Here is a 23,161-nt window from a genome sequence, read left to right on the forward strand (position 1 = left end):
TTTCATTACAAAATTTCTTTCAAGGGTTGTTTATATACATTTTCTCTCTTTTCTCACCTCTCTTTCTCGCCTTAAGATAGTCCAGTTTTTTGTTTTTTGTTTTTTTGTTTTATTATTGTCTAGATCTTGATCTGACTCTGTTTTTCAGCAGTGTTTGAAATGTTTTTAGTACTTCCTCCACTAACAAATGCATGTAAAATACGTTCTCAAAAGAGATTATATAATAGGTGTTTTCAGGTTAAACAGTAATAAGGTGAACATTCTTTTATTTTAAGAAATATAACACCACTAGTACTTTGGTACCCTTATACGTTCTTCTTTGATCGTATATTGTCTTCTCTGCCCCTCAGCTATAACCCATACTTAATTTTAGGTTATTTCTTGACTTTTTATAGTAATATTATCACACATGTAATATTCCTATTCAGTATCGAATTCATTCAACAAGTATATATTAATGCCATCTAAGTAGGCATTGTTTTGTCTCGAGATTCACAGTAGCAGATCAGGTATAAATCCCTGTCTCTTAAAATGTAAGTTGTTATTATAAACAAATAAGATATGTAGTGTACCTGTTGATGGTAAGGGTTATGTAGAAAAAATAAAAGGAAAGAGGAATAGCGAATGCTTCCACTAAATTGGAGGGGATTGTGCAGTTTAAAAGAGGGTGATCAGGTGTCATACTGTGTGAAGTAAGTCAGACAGAGAAGGACATATCATATGATGTCACTTATATGTGGAATGTAAAACAATGATATAAATGAACCTATTTACAAAACAGAAATTGAGTCACAGTTGTAGAAAACAAACTTATTGTTACCAAAGGGGAAAGAGCAGGGAGGGATAAACTGGGAGATTGGGATTGACATATACACACTACTATATATAAAATAGATAACTAATAAGAACCCACTGTATAGCAGAGGGAACTCTATTCAATACTCTGTAATGACCTATATGGGAGTAGAATCTAAAAAAGAGTGGATGTATGTATATGTATAACTGACTTACTTTGCTGTACAGCAGAAACTAACACAACATTGTAAATCAACTATACTCCAATTAAAAATACATACGTACATATATACATACATAAAAGAGGGTGATCAGGGAAGGCCTTAATGGGAAGCAGATATTTCAGTAAAGACTTGCAAAAGAGGGAGCTTTGCAGATACGTGGTACTGAACATTCTAGGAATAGCAAATGTAGAGGCCCTGAAAGTTCAAGGAAAAGCAAGGAGGCTGGTGGGACCAGAGCAAAGTGAGCTAATGTGGAGGTAGTAAAAAATCAGGTCAGAGAGGTTATGGGATTGGGAGAGGTCCATAAATTGTGTCAAACCTTGTAGGTCATTTTAGGCACTTTGTTGTTAACCTTGGATGAGACAGGAAAGGTTTTGGACAATTTTTGGCATAGTAGTCATAGGATGATCTGAATTATGTTTAAGTTGCATCAATTCTGTTTGCTCTGTTGAGGATAGATTATAAGGGCACAAAAGCAGAAGTAAGGAGACAGAGAAGATTGCGATTTTCAAGCAAGAGATGATGATGGCTTGGACTAGGTGGTAGCAAGTGGAGGTGGTAAAAAGTAATTGGATTTGGTTGTGTTTTGAAGGTCAAGAGTACAGGTCTTCCAAATAGATTTTATTGGTTGACATAAATGAAATGAAGAGGATCCAAGGATGGCTCCTGAGCAACTAGAAGGGTTGAGTTCTGATTTTCTGAGATGAGGAGTCCTGTGAGAGGATTAGGTTTGAGACAAATATCAGGAGTTTGGTTTCTGACAAGTCAGTGAAGGAAATTGAAAATACGTGACTAGTGGTATAGGTGGAAAACCAATAGAGTGCCTGTCTGGAAGCTAAGTGCCATAAATGTTTTACAGTGGGGGGAGTAGGTCATTTGTGAGAATGGATTCATTGGATTTGTCAGTGTGGTAATTATTGGTGATTTTGACCAGAACAGTGATTTGACACTGGTGGAATAGTAATTGGAGTTGGTTAAAAACAAATGGGAAGAATGGTGGAAATGTAAAATGGTGCAGTCTCTGTGGGAAACTGGCAGTTCCTCAAAAAGTTAAACATAGAATTATAAGAACAAACAATCACGCTTCTAGGTATATACTAAAAAGAATTGATAACTGAACTCAAACAAATAGGTGTAGGTGAATCTTCATAAAAACGCTATTTAAAATGACCAGAAAGTTGAAACAACTTAAATGTCCATCAGACAGATGAAGAAATAATAGCCTTTTCAGAAAATAGTGGGTATTCTTCCTTTTCCCTTTCTTTCCCTTTCTTTCTTTCTCTTTCTTTCTTTCCTCCCTTCCTTCCTTCGCAATGTGGGTCTTCGTTGAGTGTGCAGGCTTTCTCTAGTTGTGGCGAGTGGGGGCTACTCTTCATTGCAGTGTGTGGGCTTCTCATTGTGTTGGCTTCTTTTTTTTTTTTGGTTGTGGAGCATGAACTGTAGGTGCTCGGGCTTCAGTAGTTGTGGCGTCTGGGCTGGCTATTCTTTTTTGATAGTACACCAGACTCAGTAAGTGGTAACTTAAAAAAGGATTACTTGTATCTCCATCTCTTGGAAATTGTCTGATACGTATTCAACAAATGTTTGTTGAATAAATCCATCATCTATGCATCTACCCATCTCATCTGCTTACCATTTTTCTGAATTTTTGGACCCTCTTTTAGATTATTTTTTCTTTGATTTTATTTGTCTTTGTGGGTTTATTTTTTTACGGAGCCATTTTTCTGAAAAAGATAAACTCATGTGTCCAGCCTGTGAAATAGTGTTACAGGTACTATTCCAGGCAACTGTTAGATACTGGAAATGTAGCAATGAAAAATTAAGTTTCTGCTCTGGTGTTTTTAATTTAGCTTAGATTGTTTAACTGCTTGAAATAAACTTTTTCAATCAGTAGTAAAGCTCTGTAATTTTAACTCTAGCAGGTGGTAGATTAAAAATATTTAAAAATAGTTTTTAAAGATTTTTGTAATTAAAACTATTCTATATTTTCTAATTTGACAAAAGCTAAAAAAATATAGAGAATATGTTTCAACAAAAGTTTAGTCATGGCTTGATTAGCTAAAAGTTTTTTTATTTTGGTAATAGTTTGGGGCATAAATGATAAAAAAATCTAAACATAACCTCTGCTATTTTGATACCATTTTTTTATTATTTCTGAATTTTATGAAACAAATTAGCAGTTTATTAAAAATTTTGCAACCGAAATTCACTGATTTAGCTTTGTTTACATCAAAGGGATATGGGTCGACCTGCAAAAAAAAATTATAAAGCAATAAACCCTTTAAAAATATAATAAAAAGCCAACTGTTGCCAACTATTGTTAGATGTTTTGCCAATTAGATGATCCAAGTGAAATTATTTTTAATTTAATTTTTTGAGGGATGTCAAGGATTGCTAGTAAAGTGCTATCCGTTCTTGTGACTTTTACTTGTTTACTTTTGAATTTGAAATTATTCTGGTACATTTCTTTTAACTTCACTGATGAGAAGAATGGTGTTAAACGGAATCAGTCAAAACATGCATTTATATACAAAACTTTGATAGACTTTTGGGGTATTATTTGTCATTAGTCAATATATCTTTAAAAAAATTTGAGACATTTATGTCTCTCCAAGATTTCTCTAAGGGAAATATGTTGATATTTAGGAGGAAAACATTAGAATTCATTGTTCAGCTTGGGTTTGAAGAATGTATGGAATTAATTTGTGGCTCATATTTTGGTCAGAAAATAAGGTCATGTTTCTACATTAACATTCTGAACAGTTGATATCAATCCAACAAAAATCATGCCAAATTAAATGTAGCGTTCAAAAAATAATGTTGAAAATTGTTCTTGTAATGTTTGAGTCCTTTTAATCAATTAATTGCTTTTTTCTCTACAGTAATTGTGGACAGCTGAAGGGCAATCAAGTTTAAAATATTCAATGTTACTTAAGCATTTTAGGTTATAGAACTGTACTTTGAAAACATCAACAGTGTGTATACCAGTTCTAGAATCATGCAAGAAATAAAGGCTTATATAAAAACTCACTGTTACAAAAAATGAGAATGATCTGTTGATTCCCAGTATAAAGAGGTTATCATGCTTAGAATTACAGCTTCTCAGTTCAATAAGTTCTATGTGACCTGAGTTAAATTTTTTTTTTTAAATGTGATCTTTGACTTTGCAGTTAAGTTTGAAGAATATATCCATTTCACAAGAGTAAGGATCACTAGTAAATCATTAGCAAACATGAGCCAAATACATTTTTATTTGTTAAAGTTAACATCTTTATTTTGGAATAGTTTTAGATTTACAGGAAAGTTGCAAAGATAGTACAGAGAGTTCACATATACTCCTTACCCAGTTTTCCCTATTATTAACATCTTACGCTATCACAGTTCTTCTGTCAAAACTGGGAAGCCAACATTGGTGCGTTATTGTTAAATTCCATATATTAATTTATTTCACAATGACCTTTTTCTGTAACATGATCCAAACCAGGATACCACCTTGCATTTAGAAAAGTATCTTTTAAAAATAATTTAAATTATCTACTTTTTGTGTACGTAGAAATAGTATGCTGTAAATTTCATGGAAGCAAGAATATATATATTCTGTCAGCATCTAGATTAGTACTTGTTATCTAGCAGGCACTCAGTAAATATTTGCATGATTGAATGAGTCTGTGACATAATATGAGAGTATATACTTTAAAAGTAAAGCCCTTGAATCTGCTTCCCTCATGCAACTAAAAAAGTTTTGTTGAATGAATCTTTGTGTTTCTTCACAGCTTTCTTTTTGATTACAAATAGGTAGAAATCTTAGAAATGATTGAACTAAACCTGATTGAATTATATTAGTCGTTATGAAATGAACTGAGGTTAAAACATATGTAAATTTTTGGCAGAATATATGAGCCATTTTATAACTATGGGACTGTTATAGCTACATAGCTTTCACCTTTTTAAGCAATATTATTAACAAAAAAGTGAAAAATAAGATATTTATATTCTCTGTATAAACTTAGGCTAGCATATTCAACCTTTATACCATGGATAATCTGTTACAGCTGTTTTTGTTGCACCTGTTTTCCTGCTTAATAATTTAATTTCCCGAATCTTAAAATTGGCGTTGTTTCCGTCAATTCATCATACTAATGACAGTTTATTGCCATTTAATACTAATTTGACTTACTTAATATTTTTAAATTGTTTCACAGCTCACTGAAATGCAAGCTGAGAGTAGTTATTACAGCCCTCAAAAAGTAAAATCTAAAGAAGTGTTGTGTTGGGAGCAAGAAGGAACCACAGTTGAGGTAATCCATCAACACTGAATATACTTTTAAGTCTTTGTAATGGTCCTTAAGGCTAATATTTAATAAATATAGGTTTTTATCATAAACGATATATTTAAAAATATAATAGTTTTATATTTCTATTTTAGTGATCAGTAGTATTGATTGAAATAATCATTCGTTAACAAAGATTTTACTGTAAGATGCAACATTAATTTATTCTTTCGTTTTTTTCATTTGACTTGTGTGTGCTCGTGTGTATGTGTGGATTAATGTTCTCGAAGTGCCAGTCATTTAGGATACAAAGGTTTGAGGATACAGAGACATGTAGGATGTTTCTTGTTTTAAATAGGGTTTGTGATCTGAGAAGAATAAATTTGGAAAGGTCATAATCCTAAAGATGTTCAACTAATTTAGAAATTCTGCAAAGAAAGCTTGTAACATTTTTGTTGAAGTTCAGGTTCATAATGCTTCCTTTCCTCTTATAGGCCCTTATGATGGGAGACCCTTTCTTTGACTGCCAGATTGGTTTTGTAGGTTGCAGAGCCATGTGCCTTAAAGGAATTATGGGTGTTAAAGATTTTGAAGAGAATATGAATAGAAGTGAAACCGTAAGTCAAAATCTCCCCTTTCCTCCATTTTTTTTGGATAGAATGCAGGGATAATGAGGTGCTTATTGAAGTGTTTTACCATACCAGAAATCTGTTAGATTACATATATCTTTGGCTTGAGAGGAGAACTTTACTGTTTTCCCCTGTAAGAAATTATAGAGCTCATGGGAATTTAGAAAGTTGGTAGTACTTAACACCTGGACAGTAGTTCTAAATACTTTCCAATTCATAAATGTTTCTTCTTTCTTGTTTATGGCAGCTACTTGGAGTTCCTCGTTGGTTTGTTAAAATGTTCTTTGCCAAAATAGGCAGTGAAAATGGAGACAGCATTCCTTGTCTTTTTACAGGACTTCAAGTTGTAGTGATTTCTATTGACTACTGAATTTGTATTATAAAACCAAGGTTTTATTTTCTTTAACTGTCTAATGATTTTTCCTCTTGTTCAAAAGTTTTGCATTTATTTTCAGGAAGCCTGTTTCTTCATTTGTGGTGAAAATTTGAGTGTGAAAGGTTTGACATACCTCACAAATTCATTGTTTGATTACCGAAGCCCAGAAAATAATGGTACTCGTGCAGAATTTATCTTGGATGCAGCTAATCATAAGGTCAGAGAGTACACATTTTATCTGAAATCTAGGTTGTGCTGGGGTGGACACTTTGTGCAAATACTTGTGATTGCCATGTTTCTTCTCCAGTAATATATTCTGAATGCTAGTTTTTTATTGAAACATCAAGAATGTTTCTGTCTAGCTTCTGTATCTAGAGAGGTTTGGGGAGCGCACAAAGGTCTCTACTTGTATATAGCATGCAGCCACAGTTAGTTTGTTTATCCATTCCCTACTATTAACATAATCATGGAGGAAACATGTAGAATTATTTCTTTTAATTTTGGTTACTTTTGAAGTGTGGGATTAATGAAAAGAAGTGAAGAATTTCACATTTTACTATATGTATGTCTTAGTACTGTTTGAATTTTCACATGAGATTATTTTAACATTTTTTATGGAATAAATTTAAAAGCTCAAAAAAAGTTACTGAAAGTTATTATAATAGAATCAATGATTTACATCGATTCTGCAGACTTACTTTTATAGTTGAAAGTAAAGAATTTAATTTTGACCTGCATAATTAACATACATTTAAAAATATTTTAGTATATTTTTAGTGTTTGAACTGTTTCATATAAGTGTCAAAATATTAAGGATTAACCATTTGAAAGTATATATTAGACAGTTTTGTGATGGTGATAAAGGTCAAGACCATACTGCCCAACTCCATTGTAGTATTCATTAACCATACATTATTGACAAAGTGGTCAAATTGTCTAGTAGAATTATAGATGTCCTTTTGTGTGGTCTATAGTAGAGGCAACACTCCCTTTCTAAGAAGTCAATTCTTTGGGTAACAACTATTCTTCTTTCTATTTTGTTAATCCTTTGAGTTGGTACATACTCTCCATAAGGGTATGTGTCTGATTCTTGACCTATCAGGCTTTAAACCCAAAAGTCTGTTCTGTACGATGTGTGTTCTGTTTACTTTGCTTTATTGGCAGGAGACATACACTGAGATAGCTGGAATGCAAAGGTTCGGGGCTTTCTACATGGATTACCTGTATACGATGGAGAACACCAGTGGCAAAGGTACTGGTTTCTTTCCTTTATCTTTGCTTTTCCTTGAACAACAGAAACAAGGACTTCTTCAGAATCACTTGGTCCTTGACTTATTGCACTCTGTTACATCAGAGTTACCTGCTGCTACTTTGGGGAATGGTTTAATTTTAATGTCATGTTAGAATTTTCTTAGATTCTTAACATTTTTAATCCTTTCTTTGTGCAGCTGATTGAAAAAATATTCTGTGTAATCAACTAGAATTAGTTCTAATATGTACCAGATATTAAAAATTTTTATCTCAATAGATGCAGAAAAAGCTTTTGATAAAATTCAACACCCAGTTATGATAAATACTCTCCAGGAAGCAGGCATAGAAGGAACCTACCTTAACATAATAAAGGCCGTATATGACAAACCCGCAGCAAATGTTATTCTCAGTGGTGAAAAACTGAAAGTATTTCCTCTAAGATCAGGAACAAGACAAGGATGTCCACTCTCGCCACTATTATTCAACATAGTATTGGAAGTCCTAGCCACAGCAACCAAAGAAGGAAAGGAAATAAAAGGAATCCAAATTGGAAAAGAAGAAGTAAAACTTTCACTGTTTGCAGATGACATGGTAATATATATTGAAAATCCTAAAGATGCCACCAGAAAACTACTACAGCTGATCAATGAATTTGGTAAGCTTGCAGAATAAAAAAATTAATGCACAGAAATCTCTTACATTCCTATACATTAACAATGAAAGATAAGAAAGAGAAAATAAGGAAACAATCTCATTTACCACTGCAGCAAAAAGAATAGAATACCTAGGAATAAACCTACCTAAGGAAGCAAGAGACCTGTACTCAGAAAATATAAAACACTGATGAAGGAAATCAAAGATGACACAAACAGATGGAGAGACATACCATGCTCCTGGATTGGAAGAATCAATTTTATGAAAATGACTATACTACCCAAAGCAATCTATGGGTTCAGTGCAATCCCTATCAAATTACCAATGGCATTTTCACAGAATTAGGAGAAAAAAATTATACAATTTGTATGGAAACACAAAAGACCCCGATTAGCCAAAGCAATCTTGAGAAAGAAAAATGGAGCTGGAGGAATCAGTTTCCCCAACTTCAGGCTGTACCACAAAGCTGCAGTAATCAAGACAATATGGTACTGGTACAACAACAGAAATATAGATCAATGGTACAGGATGGAAAGCGCAGAGATAAACCCACACACCTGTGGTCGCCTAATCTATGACAAAGGAGGCAAGAATATACAATGGAGATAAGACAAGCCTCTTCAGTAAGTGGTGCTGGGAAAACTGGACAACTACATGTAAAAGAATGAAATTAGAACACTCCCTAACACCATACACAAAAATGGACTCAAAATGGGTTAAAGACCTAAATGTAAGACCGGACACTATAAAACTCTTAGAGGAAAACATAGAAAAAATACTCTGACATAAATCACAGCAAGATCTTTTATGACCCACCTCCTAGAGTAATGAAAATAAAAACAAAAATAAGCAAATAGGACCTAGTTAAACTTAAAACCTTTTGCACAGCAAAAGAAACCATAAACAAGATGAAAAGACAACCCACAGAGTGGGAGAAAATATTTGCAAATGATGCAACGAACAACGGATTAATCTCCAAAATATACAAACAGCTCATGCAGCTCAATATCAAAAAAACAAACAACCTAATCAAAAAAATGGGCAGAAGACTTAAATAGATATTTCACCAAAGAAGACATACAGATGGCTGAGAGGCACAGGAAAAGATGTTGAACATCACTAATTATTAGAGAAATGCAAATCAGACCTACAATGAGGTATCACCTCATACCGGTCAGAATGGGCATCATCAAAAAATCTACAAACAAATGCTGGAGAGGGTGCAGAGAAAGAAAAGGGAACCCTCCTGCACTGTTGGTGGGAATGTAAATTGATACAGCCACTATGGAGAACAGTATGGAGGTTCCTTAAAAAACTAAAAATGAAACTATCATATGACCCAGCAATCCCACTACTGGCATATAACCTGAGAAAACCATAATTTGAAAAGACACAGGTACCTCAGCACTATTTGCAGTAAGCCAGGACATGGAAACAACCTAAATGTTCATCGACAGATGAACGAATAAAGAAAATGTGATATATATTATATAATGGAATATTATTCAGCCATAGAAAGAAATGAAGTTGGGTCATTTGTAGAGATGTGGATGGAGCTAGAATCTGTCATACAGAGTGAAGTAAGTCAGAAAGAGAAAAACAAATATATTAATGCAGATACGTGGAATCCAGAAAAATGGTACAGTTGAACCTATTTGCAGGGCAGGAATAGAAAGGCATACATAGAGAATGGACATGTGGACACAGGGGAAGGGGAGGGTGGGATGAATTGGGAGATTAGGTTTGACATAAAGACACTACAATGTGTAAAATAGATAGCTAGTGGGAACCTGCTAAGCTCAGTGCTCTGTGATGGCCTAGTTGGGTGGGAGCTAATCTCAGTTCTCTGTGATGGCCTCTTGGGTGGGATGGCGGGGGGTGGGAGGGAGGTTGAAAAGGGAGGGGATGTGTATATGCGTATGGCAAATTCACTTCCCTGTGCAGCAGAAACAAACACAATGTCGTAAACCAATTATACTCCAATTGAAAAACATTTTTTTTTGATATTTCAAATTTCATATTAAGGTGTCAAAGAGCATAAATGTTTCCTTTTCTGTATTAAATACATTTTGAAGGTTATATAGATCTTTTTATTAAAAAAAAAGTGTGTTGTTTCGAACAGAAAAGTAGAAATATATTCTTTTGGAAACTATGGGCACAGTCTTTTATTATTTTATTATGTATTTCATTCTTATGTTAACAATCAAATGATTTCAGAAATTTAACTATACTATGTTGTTCTTGTTATTCCAATCTTTTTTCACATTGAAAGCTTAGTCAAAATAGGTTCACCATTTTATGTTACTTTTTCATGCTTTAATAAGTAATTTCTTCGTGTTAGGTGATGAGTTAGATATTGTAAATGCAAAGAAGACCAAAGCATTTCTCGAGAAATCAATAGCTAGTGTTTATACACTTAAATAAATGATTCTAATATAGCATGTTAAGGACAGCAGTACAAACAGCTAAAAGAGGTCCAGGTGAGAAAGGTACTACTTTTGTCTATGGGGTTGAAGACTTCACAGAGGAGTTGATCTTGAAGGATCGTTAAGTTTTATCAGATCAACATAGAGGAAGGAGCTGTAATTTTCTGCCTTTTCCTTTCGTAATAGATTTCTGAATGTTGGTGTTCTCATTGGTCAAACCTTGGATTTGCTTGTTTTCCTAAACTCTTCCTGAAGTAATCTTACTCTTTTTCATGGATATGAGTATCTTCTATATGTTGTTGATATCCATATTTGTATTTTTAGTCCGAATTCTTTAAGATTTAGGATTAGGTATATCCAGTGTACACTTGACATTTTCACTTCTGTGTCTCACAAATACCTCAAAATTGAATATGTTGAAATTGAATTCTTTTTTTAATTCTTTTTTTATTTTTTGGGGGGTACACCAAGTTCAATCATCTGTTTTTATACACATATCCCCGTATTCCCTCCCTTCCTTGACTCCCCCCCCCTCGAGTTCTTAACATCCTTATGACCACCTGCTTCTTCTCCCCTATTTTCGGTGTTCTCTTATTGGAAATTTTTTCTACCATCTCTACTTGCCGGAAACCTGGGAATCATTGTGACACACTTCTCTCCTAGAATCCAACCCATCAGCACATTTTGTCAAATTTTCTCTCTATTTTTTCTTAAGCTCTACTGTTAACACTCACATCCGATCTGTTATCATCTCTAGTTTCTAATAGCTTTTTTAAAAAATAAACTTATTTATTGGCTGCATTGGGTCTTTGTTGCTGTGTGCGGGCTTTCTCTAGTTGTGGTGAGTGGGGGCTACTCTTCATTGCGGTACATGGACTTCTCACTGCAGTGACTTCTCTTGTTGCAGAGCATGGGCTCTAGGCACATGAGCTTCTATAGTTGTGGCACGAGGGCTTCAGTCGTTATGGCTCATGGGCTCTAGAGCACAGGCTCAGTAGTTGTGGCACACGGGCTTAGTTGCTTTGTGGCATTTGGGATGTTCCCAGCCCAGGGATTGAACCTGTGTTCCCTGCATTGGCAGGCAGATTCTTAACCACTGTGCCACCAGGCAAGTCCCTCTAATAGCTTTTTTACTGACTTTCTTCTTCCACTCTTGCCCACCTGTAATCCATATTGCAATCAGGCTGGTTTAACTCTGTGCTTAAAGTCCTCACAGACTTCACATTGATATATTTAAAAATAAAATTCAAATAGTTGATCAGATTTTGGTCTTGAGTTACTTGGTGAATAATGATAATCACTAAGGAAGATAGAGACCCAAAAGGGAAATTTTTGGAGGAAAAGATGGACATTGGTACCTGTGGACATTGGTAGGGATGTTCAGTAGTCAGTTATGTCTTTGGTTTCCCCCACTATAGCATTCGTATGAAACCTTTGGTAATCCGAAATGGTGTAAAGTAAAGAAGCAGTTACCTTAGATCAGATCTTGTTAACGGATGCACAAAATAAGTTGAGATAAAGCACAGATGCTCACAGACAGTTCAGAGCTATGGTGGGTTGATGCTGAGATTATGAGTGTAGTTCCTGAGAAAGGAGCTTGCTGGTGGCACTCTCAGCACTGGGAGTGTGTGTTTTCTCTGTAATGCTTCCTTGCAAAACAAATGGTGAATGCTATTTTCACATTTTTTTTGTAAAAGTGAAAATTCTGTTCAGAAACAGGTAATGTAAATCTTTTGTAAAAGCGAAATGGCCTAAAACTAACCTTTGAAAAGCAAGGGATACCTGTATATGAAAGTGCAATTCAGAAGTCTCTGTTCAAAGAACTTTGCAAATTTTTATTGTGTTGTAGTTGCCAAATGTAAGCTGGTAGGTTACTTCTCGTTTAGTATGATGTCTTGCGCATATGCTGTGAATTTGGTATTTTGTGAGGGGGTAGATAGAGTGTGAAGTAGTCTGCCTTTCAAGTGAAGGAAACCTCCCACTGAAAATTTTGTTATTTGTATATATTTGTTTCTAAAGTTTTTGAAAGATTGAAACATGATTTATATTTGCTAGGGTGCTTATATATTTTCTGCCTGAGAAGCTGGTAGTTTGTTAATTTTTGAATTTTTCACATATTCCATTCCTATGAATAGTATGGATTGTTGTAGATATCTTAGTCTTTAACTTTTTTTAAACAAAATGTTAGATCATAACATACAAACAGAAAGTTTTATACATTTATGTACAGAATAGCAAGGAAATATAAACACCTGTATATTCTCCACACAAGCCAAGCAACAGGACAGTGTCAACTTTGCTAGCCTCTTGTGTGTTCCTTTTCCATCACAGTCTTCTCCCTCCCTCACTGGAAGACACTGCTTTTCTGAGATTTGTGGTAATCATTTTCTTGCTTTTGGCTTACTGCTTACACAGATACTTTCTCTGTTGTATAAGCAGATAATTTGTTTTGAGAAAATAATAAGGTTTTAACTTTTGACTGTCACATGTACATTAATAATGTATTCATTCTTTCACCCAGTAATCTGTTCACTTATTCTTTACCTGCTTTTTGGTAGCTGCTTTTGTATGTTTGTTTCTCATTGTGAATCTATATTCACTTAAGGTGATGGTGATAATAGCTAATATTTATTGAATGGTTTTATTCTTTTTTTTTTTTTCCTGTTCAGCTTCAGTGATTTCTTTTTTTTTTAAATTTATTAATTTATTTATGTATTGCCTGTGTTGGGTCTTCGTTGCTGCTTTCTCTAGTTGTGGCGAGCAGGGGCTACTCTTTGTTGTGGTGTGTGGGCTCCTCATTGCCGTGGCTTCTCTTATTGTAGAGCACGGGCTCTAAGCGCGTGGGTTTTAGTAGTTGTGGCACATGGGCTCAATAGTTGTGGCTCGCGGACTCTAGAGCGCAGGCTCAGTAGGTGTGGCACACAGGCCTAGTTGCTCTGTGGCATGTGGGATCTCCCTGGAGCAGGGATCGAACCCATGTCCCCTGCCTTGGCAGGTGGATTCTTAACCACTGTGCCACCTAGGAAGTCCCTATTGAATGGTTTTAAATGGAAGGCGCTCTTCTAAATGTTTTACATGTATTAGCTTATCTAATCCTCATAATAACCCTATAAGGTAGATAACAATATCTCCATTTTCCATATGAGGAAACAGCCAGTCCTATACAGGTTTTGTAACTTGGCCAAGATCATACACTTTTTATGTGGGATTTGAACCCAGCTAGTTTTAACTCTGCAGCCTGCATTTGTAACCACTGTGTTCAGATTTTCTTCTTCCTTGGATTACTTGAAATAAATTCCTGGAATGTTTAGTATTTATAAACCTAAGAAAAGTATTTTGAATTCTCTAAAGAGGTTAATTTTGAATACTTCAAGGAAATGTTTTATCTAAAATTCATGGTTTGTTGTGACCTGACTATTGTTTCTATAGTCCAAATTATCAAGAAGTGCCCTAAATTTTATCTTAGGTATCTAAATGCATATTAAACTAATACTTTTAGAATGCTTGTAGTGAATTCTGCAATTTTGAAAGCAGATTTGATTGGTATGCCTTAAGTAAGTTCATGATAGTATTTACTTAATGTAAAAAACTATTAAGTGCAGTAAGAAAAAGAGCTTGTATTATTTATTTTTTTTGTGATCAATGATGTAGTAGTACTTTACCCACATTATAAAATGACATATAAAGAATAATTCAGTTAATAAGTTTCTTGTGCTACTGCTTGATATTAATAAGCATTCTGATAATTACTTCATTTTTGTTATGCTGCTTGAAAGCACTCAGTGCTTTAGAAATTATTTCTTATTAATATAACTTTAAATATTATTGTTGTAACTTTTAGTCTTTTTTTATTTAAGAAATTATTGCAAATGTTTTTATGGACCTAAAGTAGATAGCTGAAAATGTAATCTATGAAAGGAATATTTTAGAGACATAGAGATAAAATTTAAACTATTTAGTTATTGGATTGAAGAAAAGGATGAGAGAGAGGCATCATGGTTCATTGCCGTTTTGAATCTGGATGTCTTGGGAGAGTGTTGGTGTTAATTTAGGAGAATATTGGAGTAAAAGGTTTCTTGTTTCCTAAATTATTCTGTTTAAGGATTAATTTTCTAGTTCCTGGGTCAGAGCTACTTTTTTTGTTTAAAGGTATGGGTTTTATACAGAGACTCAGACTCATAAGATATATGTTGCATACAAGCAAACTTTAATGAGAACCAGTGGGGAAAGAAAGCAGGTGAATTTCTAGTGAAAGAAGACACTTAGGGATATATAGTTCTCATGAATAAAAGTAGAGTTCCTTGTACACTGATACCACAGATGGTTGGTGGAGTTGTTTTGGTAGCTTGCAGATTCCTCTTTAGATAGGAAGAAGAATTTTGTATTAATAGGTATAAAAGTAAAGGCACATGTGGGCAGTGCAGGTTCTCTTGCCTCTGGCTGTCCTGGAGAGCCTGGCCAGTCCTTCAATTTAATTAGGCTAAGTGGATATTGTCTTGACTCTTAATAAGAATAGCCAAACATTCAGGGGGCTGGAATAACCAAACATGTTGAAGATGAGCACAAGTAAATACCTTGCTGAGAAGACGTAGCTAAAAGCCAGCCACTATTTTACATGTTAGATAAGCCACTGGCATCTAAATTTAAACTGCATTATAATCAATTTGCATTATCTGAAAAAGAAAATAGAAGCCTCTAGACTTCTATTGTTTTAGAGACAATCTGATGTCTAAGAGAAGGGTCTTCTTATAAAGTGACATTTTTTGAAGAAGCCTAATAGCCCCTACAGGACTCAAAGCAGGATATTTTCCTTGTTTTTGAATATTTTGATTTGCAACCAGAGTCCTTCTGATTATCTTCAAGTTACCTCATCCCAACAGGTAATTCTATAAATGTCTGGTTTAGCTGTGGAAAGTAATTTTTTTATGTTAATGATATGTTATTTATACCTAATTTATAATGTGACCCAGTATTATTTGTGTCATAAAATGTTTAAGATTAACTTTGTATGTTTTATTTGTGACACTTAAGTCTGTGTGTAATCATCTTGTTAAGAATATATGAATACTAAATTTATTTATTTTTGTCTGTGGTACTGAGACTAAAAGTTGAACTGAACTCCTTTGTTTGAAATGAAGGAAATGTATTTTTGAAAAAGTTATTTAAAAGTGTAGGTATAGAATTTTTGTATTTAACTGGGCCTTCCTAGATTCTCAAGGTAGTAAATGCTGGAAAGTTTTACTTTCCTGTTTTTGTTTGAATAGACATAAAGCTTAAGAATTAAAATCTACTGTGTGTTATCACTTAAAATACTGAATTTATATATTAAAACCAAATCTCTAATGTAAGGTGTAGACATGTTAGATAAGGAGAAATACCTGTAGATAGAGCCAAGATTTTCTTTAGAAGACAGCCTTGGTTTCTTTTCGATATATGGGGAGGTAAGGTATTGAGGAGACTGGATTCCACCCCATGGAGCATTGCCATAATGATTTTATTCTGGAAAAATTTCAAAGCGGGTAATACCTATTGTTTACTTCCATGGTCATTATAAGACTCTCGAGCTACCTTTGAACGTGTAGTTTTAAGCAATCAATTTTTCAGTGAAACTTCTAAGATAAGTAGTAGTAAAATGCAACTTCCTCTGGAGTCTTCTTTCTCAGTCATCCTAATAGTATTGTGTACAGAATTATTGGGTATAGGCCAGTTCAATTTTAGAGAATTATTTTTCAAGAATGACCATTTCAGTTTTATAGCACATCTTATAACATTAAATAGATAACAGGAATAATTGTTTTTTAAATTAACTGTTTCTTGTTGATATCTTCTCATCTGCATAAAGAAAAATATAGATCAGCAGGGTTTTGTGTATCCAGCTGATGTAGAATTGGTCTTAAGGCATTAAGCTGTAAGCTAAAAAGATAAGAGTGATATCAAAATATATACTTGGTATTTCTGATTGATACTTACATATTAATATGAACTTTGACTTCTTGTAGGTTCTGCAAATCAACAAGACTTTTCTTCAGGGAAAAGTGAAGATTTGGGAGCAGTTCAGGAAAAATCTACCAAAAGCCTTGTTATAGGTCCTCTTGATTTTCGCTTGGATAGCAGTGCAGTACATAGAATTTTAAAAATGATTGTTTGTGCATTGGAACATGAGTACGAACCATATAGTAGACTAAAACCAGGTTTGTTTTTGGCTTAATTTTGAACGTCTTGACAGTTGATTTGAATGACTGTATAACACAATTTGTTGTATTTTGCTAATAACTTAAACTTTTTAATATGTTTTGCCTATCTGACTTTAATATATTTACTTGTTAATTTAAAGAATAAACTTATGTGTGGAAGTTATGGGAGAGGTTGATATTCAAAAATTATTTGCATAAGTACGTACTTTATTTGCCAGTATTTGTCAGTATTCTATCATCACACCTTTTTGATACTCTTTCCCTTATATACTCCTGAAATATGACCATTTTTACAGCTTAGTGGATTCTAAGGAGGAGGCATGAAAAGGATGGGTTTTAAACATACAAATTTAACATTCAGGAAACCTTAGGTCCTACTGGTAAAAAAGAATTTTCTGTGTGACTAATATTTTCTGCATGGTATAAAGATATGGTTATCACAGTTTCATAAAATACAAATTTCTTCTTTATGCAATAAAGCATTCTAGAGCAGGACATAATAGTATAATGAAGAAGTACAGAATAATAAAGAACTCAGCCTGTGGAGTCAGACTAGGGTTTGAATTCTGACCCCCACTTGTTATTGACCTTAGGAAGTAATCAATATCACTGATTTTTCCATTTCTCTATCTCTGTGAGTTTAATTATTGTGATAAGAGTTGGTTAAATGTCTCCCCAATATCCATTCTCCTCTTATAGTAATAGAAATTTCTATGGTAGAACTTTTCATGATAGAAATAAAGATTTCACTTCCCAAATATAGTGATATGAGTAAGTTCTGGCTACTGGGATGGGAGCAAAACATCATGTGAATTTTTGCGACAAAACTTTAAGAGGAAAAAAGTGTGTCTTCCTTTTTTTCTTTTCCCCTTTCTTCTTGATGGAAAGCAATTATAATGGCAGACCTGGACCTGCTAGCTTCAACCCTGAAATGAAAGCTGCATGCTGAGGATGACAGAACAAGATAGAGAGAGCCGAAGTCTTTAGTAGTGTGGTGGCACCATGTCAGCACGGATTCTCTAGACTCAGATTGTTGAGTGAAAGAGAAATAAATATCTGTTGATGCTTCCATTATTTTCTTTTGTCACAGCATATTTACTGTTGTCCTAAATGATACGCTAATAGGACCTACTTCCAAAGATTAGCGCATGTAAAATCATGTAACACAGTACCGTAAATGCTTGGTATGTTCATGCATTCATTTCTTGCGCCTTACTTGAATGTCTGCTCCATGCCAGGCACTCTGATAAGTGCTAGGATATTATGTACAGAAGGGCTAGAACAGAAAACAGTGACAACACTAAATGTTGGGGAGGATGTGAAGAAACTGGATCACTGATTCATTGCTGGTGGGAATATAAAATGGTACAGCCACTCCTAAAAACAGTTTGGCAGTTTTTTAAAAAAACCTAACATGCAGCTGCTGTACAGCTCAGCAACTGCATTCCTGGGCATTTATCCCAGAGAAATGAAAACTAGTGTTCACACAAAAAATAGTATATAATTAATTTTTCTCATGTTAAAGCCCAAGCTGGTAGGTACTCCTGGGGACTAGGGTGACTTTGTTTCATGATGTTGTCTTAGACCCAGAATTCCTTTTATCTTGTTTTTCTACGATCCTCTGAGGTATACCTCATCTACAGGGTCAGTATTGGCTCACCATTAATACCATGTCTAATTTTAATCAACAGGAAGGGGGAACAAGAGAAAATGGTAGGTATGTAGTTTCATTTAATGACATGGCTCTGTCATCTTAGTGACCAAAACTTAGTAACATGTCCCTGCACCCAGCAGTCAGGGAGGCTGGAAAATGTATTCTATAGAAGGAGTCCATATACCTGACTTAAAATTCAGAGAGTTTTATTGCCAAAAGGAAGAAGAAAAGATTGCAATTAACAATCTCTTCCACAGTGGAATTATGGCCCCCACACGTTTATGTAAAATGAATTTTTATTTGAAACAGTTTATCATTTCAGAAATATGATCTATATAAAGAAACTGCTGCTAACTTATTTTATACAGGCAGTTCTCACTCTGAGTAGTTAGTAGTTCTCCTCCATTCTTTTTTTTTTTTAATTAGTTTTTGAAGTGTAATATACATACTGGAAAGCACACAAAATCTAAGGGTATAGTTTTGTGAATTTTGTAAACTTAACCACATCTATGTGACTCACTGTTCAGGAAATGGAACCTTACCAGCACTCCAGAATTCTCCTTCTTGCCCTCTTTTAGTTATTACTCTGACCCCAAGGGTAACCACTCTCCTTACTTCTAACATCCTAGATTTAGTTTGCCGTATTTTAGAATTCATGTAAATGTAATCACACAGTATATACTCTTTTGTCTGTGTCTTTAACTTACATTATGTTTATGGGATTTAGTCTCATTTCTTTTTAGTATCCCATTTTGTGAATACACCATAAGTTATTTATCCATTTTACTGTTGATAAGTATTTGGTTTGTTTATAGTTTTTGGTTATTACGGTAGTGATGCTACCAGCATTCTAGCTAACTTTTGTTAAACATATATACTCATTTCTGTTGAGAATTTAAGAATGGAATTCCTTAGGTAAAATGATTATATATGTTCACCTTTAGTAGGTATTTCCAAACTGTTTTCCCAAGTGGTTGAACCACTTTACATGCCTACCGGCAGTGTAGGAGAGTTTTAATTGGCTTTGATCAGGGGGTTGGCAAACTATGACTTACTGCATCTTTTTGTACAGCTCATGAGTTGATAATGGGTTTTGCATTTTAAATAGCTGGAAAAATATGAAAAAGAGTGGTATTTTGTGACACATGAAAACTGTGTGGAATTTAATTTTCAGTTTTCATAGGTAAATTTTTTTGGAACATAGTCATGCTCATTCAGTTATGTTTTGTCTGTGGCTGCTTTTGTACTATAGTTGCAGAATTGAGTAATTGTGACAAACTGTAATAACCACAAAGCCTAAAGTATTTTCCATATGGCTCCTTATAGAAAAACTTTGCTGCTGCATACTTGCCAACTTTTAGTATTCTTAGTCTTTTTCATTTTAGCTTTTCCAGTGTATGTGTAGTGCTACCACATTGTGACATTACTTGTAGTTATCTGATGCCTAATGATGTTAACTACCTTTTGAAATAATTTTTGCCATTTGGATATATTGTCTTTTGCTTGTTCAAGGCTGTTTTGCCTGGTTTTCCAATGAATTATTTGTTTATTTTTGATTTGTAGGTGGTTTTAAATTTAATTTTTAATATGCTGTGGGTATGAGTCCTTTTTGCAGCTACCTATGCCTATCTATGTATCTGTCTATGGCAAATATTTTCTCCTAGTCTGTGGCTTGAATTTACATTACCTCAGTGGTGTTTTTATGAAAGGAAGCTGTTACTCTTTTAATGACAGAGATTAAGAATTTTTATATAACAAAGGCATACATTTTCTAGGGTGGAATAATTTATTCTTGTTAAAGGAAACACTATTTTACAACTGCTTCTTCGTCAAAAAAAAGAGAATTTGACCTTAAAATTTGGAGAATTAATTAATTTTTTAGTTAATTAAGAAAATCATTTAAAAATAAATTTTCATTTAATTTCTATTATTTAATTTTAGATATTAAGGATGAAAGTGAAATAATGCTGAATCCTGAAGAAGTAGCATCTTTGGAGGAATATATTCCTACTCGACATACAAGTATTACTCTCTTCAAATGTACCTTCACAATTTTCATGGCAGAATTCAACTTGCTGGATCATTTGCTACCTGTCATTATGGGAGAAAAGGTATGTTTTGTCATTCACTACTTGTTTTCTTATATATGCATATTTGTTGCTCCTACTATATTGTAAGAGGATGTTGGTTAAGTAAAAGAATATCTGTCTATATATAATAGTTATCCATGATGAAGTTAAAGCAATGTAACTGTAATTGTTAATTCTTAGAAAGTAATTTATATATATTTATATAAACAAATAAATAGATTAAAAAAATAACCTCATGCTAAGGCTCTGTAAAGAAATATTGAAGACCATGGGCCTAGATGTCAGACCATGTACAAGCTATGACACCTTAGGACACTTTGCTTTATATCTCTAAGCCTTGTTTTCCTTTTTTGAAAAACAAGAGAAAATTATATTTTTCATGTAGCCTGACAGAGTAAGCCAGTAAAGAGGCAACAAGCCCAGACAGATTCAGATAGTTTATTACTTACATAGAAAGCAAAACCAAATCAGTAGTGGTGTCAGCTTGCCTTGTCCCTTTCAGGACAGCCTTGACTCTAGAATGACAAATGAGCTTCAGCACACGTGGTAGTGTACCTTGTTGACAAGGATTCAGTTCCACACTGTAATTAAGCAGATATGTAGCCTACAGCTGTACTCAGAGAGAGTGGATGGAGAGCACCCTGAAAGAGGGATGCTGATGAGAATATTTTCCATAGCAGCATTTTTCAAGATGAGAGGTTGACTTAGAAATCGTCTTTTAGCAGTTCCTCACAAGACCACCTATTTTCCCCAGTTCTGATAGTATCACTGGATGCTCTGCCATGGCTTAGGCCTCGTGTGGTTTAGTCTTGCCTTTGTGGTCTACGTGGATTTTAAGATTGTCAGGGTCCTGGCACAGAGCAATTCCCCCAAAGTACCTAGCTCCTAGAATGATTTTGAATATTCACTGAGATAATGCCTTTTAACCATTTTGCACATATTAGGAACCTGGTGAGTATTACTGTTACTGTTAATGAGGATTTATTAGATGCTTAATATTTTAGGTCCATATACCAGGTATTGCTTTCTGAGTCTGCCATATACATATAAGGTATTGTCTGTTATCTTTATTATTTTTGAGGTTATATTTCTTTTAATGGTTACATAATGATGATTATAGAAGTAAAAATTGGCCTAACTTTAAATAAGAAGAACTTATGGAAGTATGGAGGAGCATTAAGATAATATCAGTTTCATTTTGTATATTTGCACTCTGTCAGCCACTCATAATTATTCATTGTATTGTTGGGTAAAGAGATCATCTGGGGAAAATCTCAGTGGAGAAAAATTAAAATATGACAGCATAAGCATGAACTTTAAAGTAACTATGATTAGTAAGTTCAAGAAAGACAAAAAAGTGGAAGATTTTGAAAGACCTCAATCCATTAAAAAAAGAATGAAATGAAGTTCTGGAGGTGAAAACTATAACACAAGCTAGAAATATAAGGATGGAAAAAGATACACCATTTAAATGCTAATCAAAGGAAAGATAGAGTGGCTGTTTCAATATCAGAAAATGCAGCGAGAGAGTAGCACAGACATATATATACTACCAACTGTAAAATAGTCAGTGGGAAGTTGTTGTATAACAAAGGGAGCCCAACTCGAGGATGGAAGATGCCTTAGAGGACTGGGGTGGGGAGGGTGGGGGGGACTCGAGGAGGGGGAGTCAAGGAAGGGAGGGAATACGGGGATATGTGTATAAAAACAGATGATTGAACCTGGTGTACCCCCAAAAAAATTAAAAAAAAATTAAAAAAAAAAAAGAAAACGCAGAGCTTAAGACAAAAGGTAATTCAACATAATAAAAGCCATATATGAGAAACCAACAGCCAACAGCACTCTAAACGGTGAAAAACTGAAAGCATTCCCTCTAAGAACAGGAACAAGACAAGGGTGTCCACTCTCACCATTGTTATTCAACAGAGTTTTGGAAATTTTAGCCACAGCAATAAGAGAAGAAAATGAAATAAAAGGAATCCAAACTGGAAAAGAGGAAGTAAAATTGTCACTCTTTGCAGATGACATGATATTATATATAGAAAACCCTAAAGACTCTACCAGAAAACTTCTAGCACTAATCGATGAAGTTAGTAAAGTAGCACGATACAAACGCAGAAATCTCTTGCATTCCTATACATTAACTATGAAAAAGCAGAAAGAGAAATGAAGGAAACTCTCCCATTTACCATTGCAACAAAAAGAATAAAATACCTAGGAATAAACCTGCCTAAGGAGGCAAAAGACCTGTATGCAGAAAACTATAAGACACTGGTGAAAGAAATCAAAGACGATCCAAACAGATGGAGGGACATACCATGTTCTTGGATTGGAAGAATCAACATTGTGAAAATGACTGTACTACTCAAAGCAATTTACAGATTCAATGCAATCCCTATCAAATTACCAATGGCATTTTTCACAGAACTAGAGCAAGAAATCTTAGGATTTGTATGGAAATGCAAAAGACCCTGAATAGCCAAAGCAATCTTGAGAGGGCAAGATGGAGCTGGAGGAATCAGGCTCCCTGACTTCAAACTATACTACAAGGCTACAGTGATGAAGACAATATGGTACTGGCACAAAAACAGAAATAT

General features: G+C 34.3%; 1 protein-coding gene across 11 annotated transcripts in view; it reads left to right on the plus strand.

Moving 5' to 3' along the window:
* The window catches only part of VPS13B (vacuolar protein sorting 13 homolog B), a 773,631-nt gene that overhangs the window by 65,976 nt on the left and 684,494 nt on the right, over positions 1–23,161 (plus strand). For all 11 annotated transcript variants that reach the window (XM_057735654.1, XM_057735658.1, XM_057735653.1 and 8 more), the window contains 6 exons: positions 5,222–5,317; positions 5,785–5,907; positions 6,375–6,512; positions 7,460–7,547; positions 16,626–16,817; positions 20,416–20,585. In XM_057735654.1, the coding sequence (XP_057591637.1) occupies positions 5,222–5,317; positions 5,785–5,907; positions 6,375–6,512; positions 7,460–7,547; positions 16,626–16,817; positions 20,416–20,585 (807 nt within the window). The remainder of the gene's footprint in view (positions 1–5,221; positions 5,318–5,784; positions 5,908–6,374; positions 6,513–7,459; positions 7,548–16,625; positions 16,818–20,415; positions 20,586–23,161) is intronic.

Source organism: Hippopotamus amphibius, chromosome 5 (assembly GCF_030028045.1).
Source record: "Hippopotamus amphibius kiboko isolate mHipAmp2 chromosome 5, mHipAmp2.hap2, whole genome shotgun sequence".
Classification (NCBI taxonomy): Eukaryota; Metazoa; Chordata; class Mammalia; order Artiodactyla; family Hippopotamidae; genus Hippopotamus; species Hippopotamus amphibius.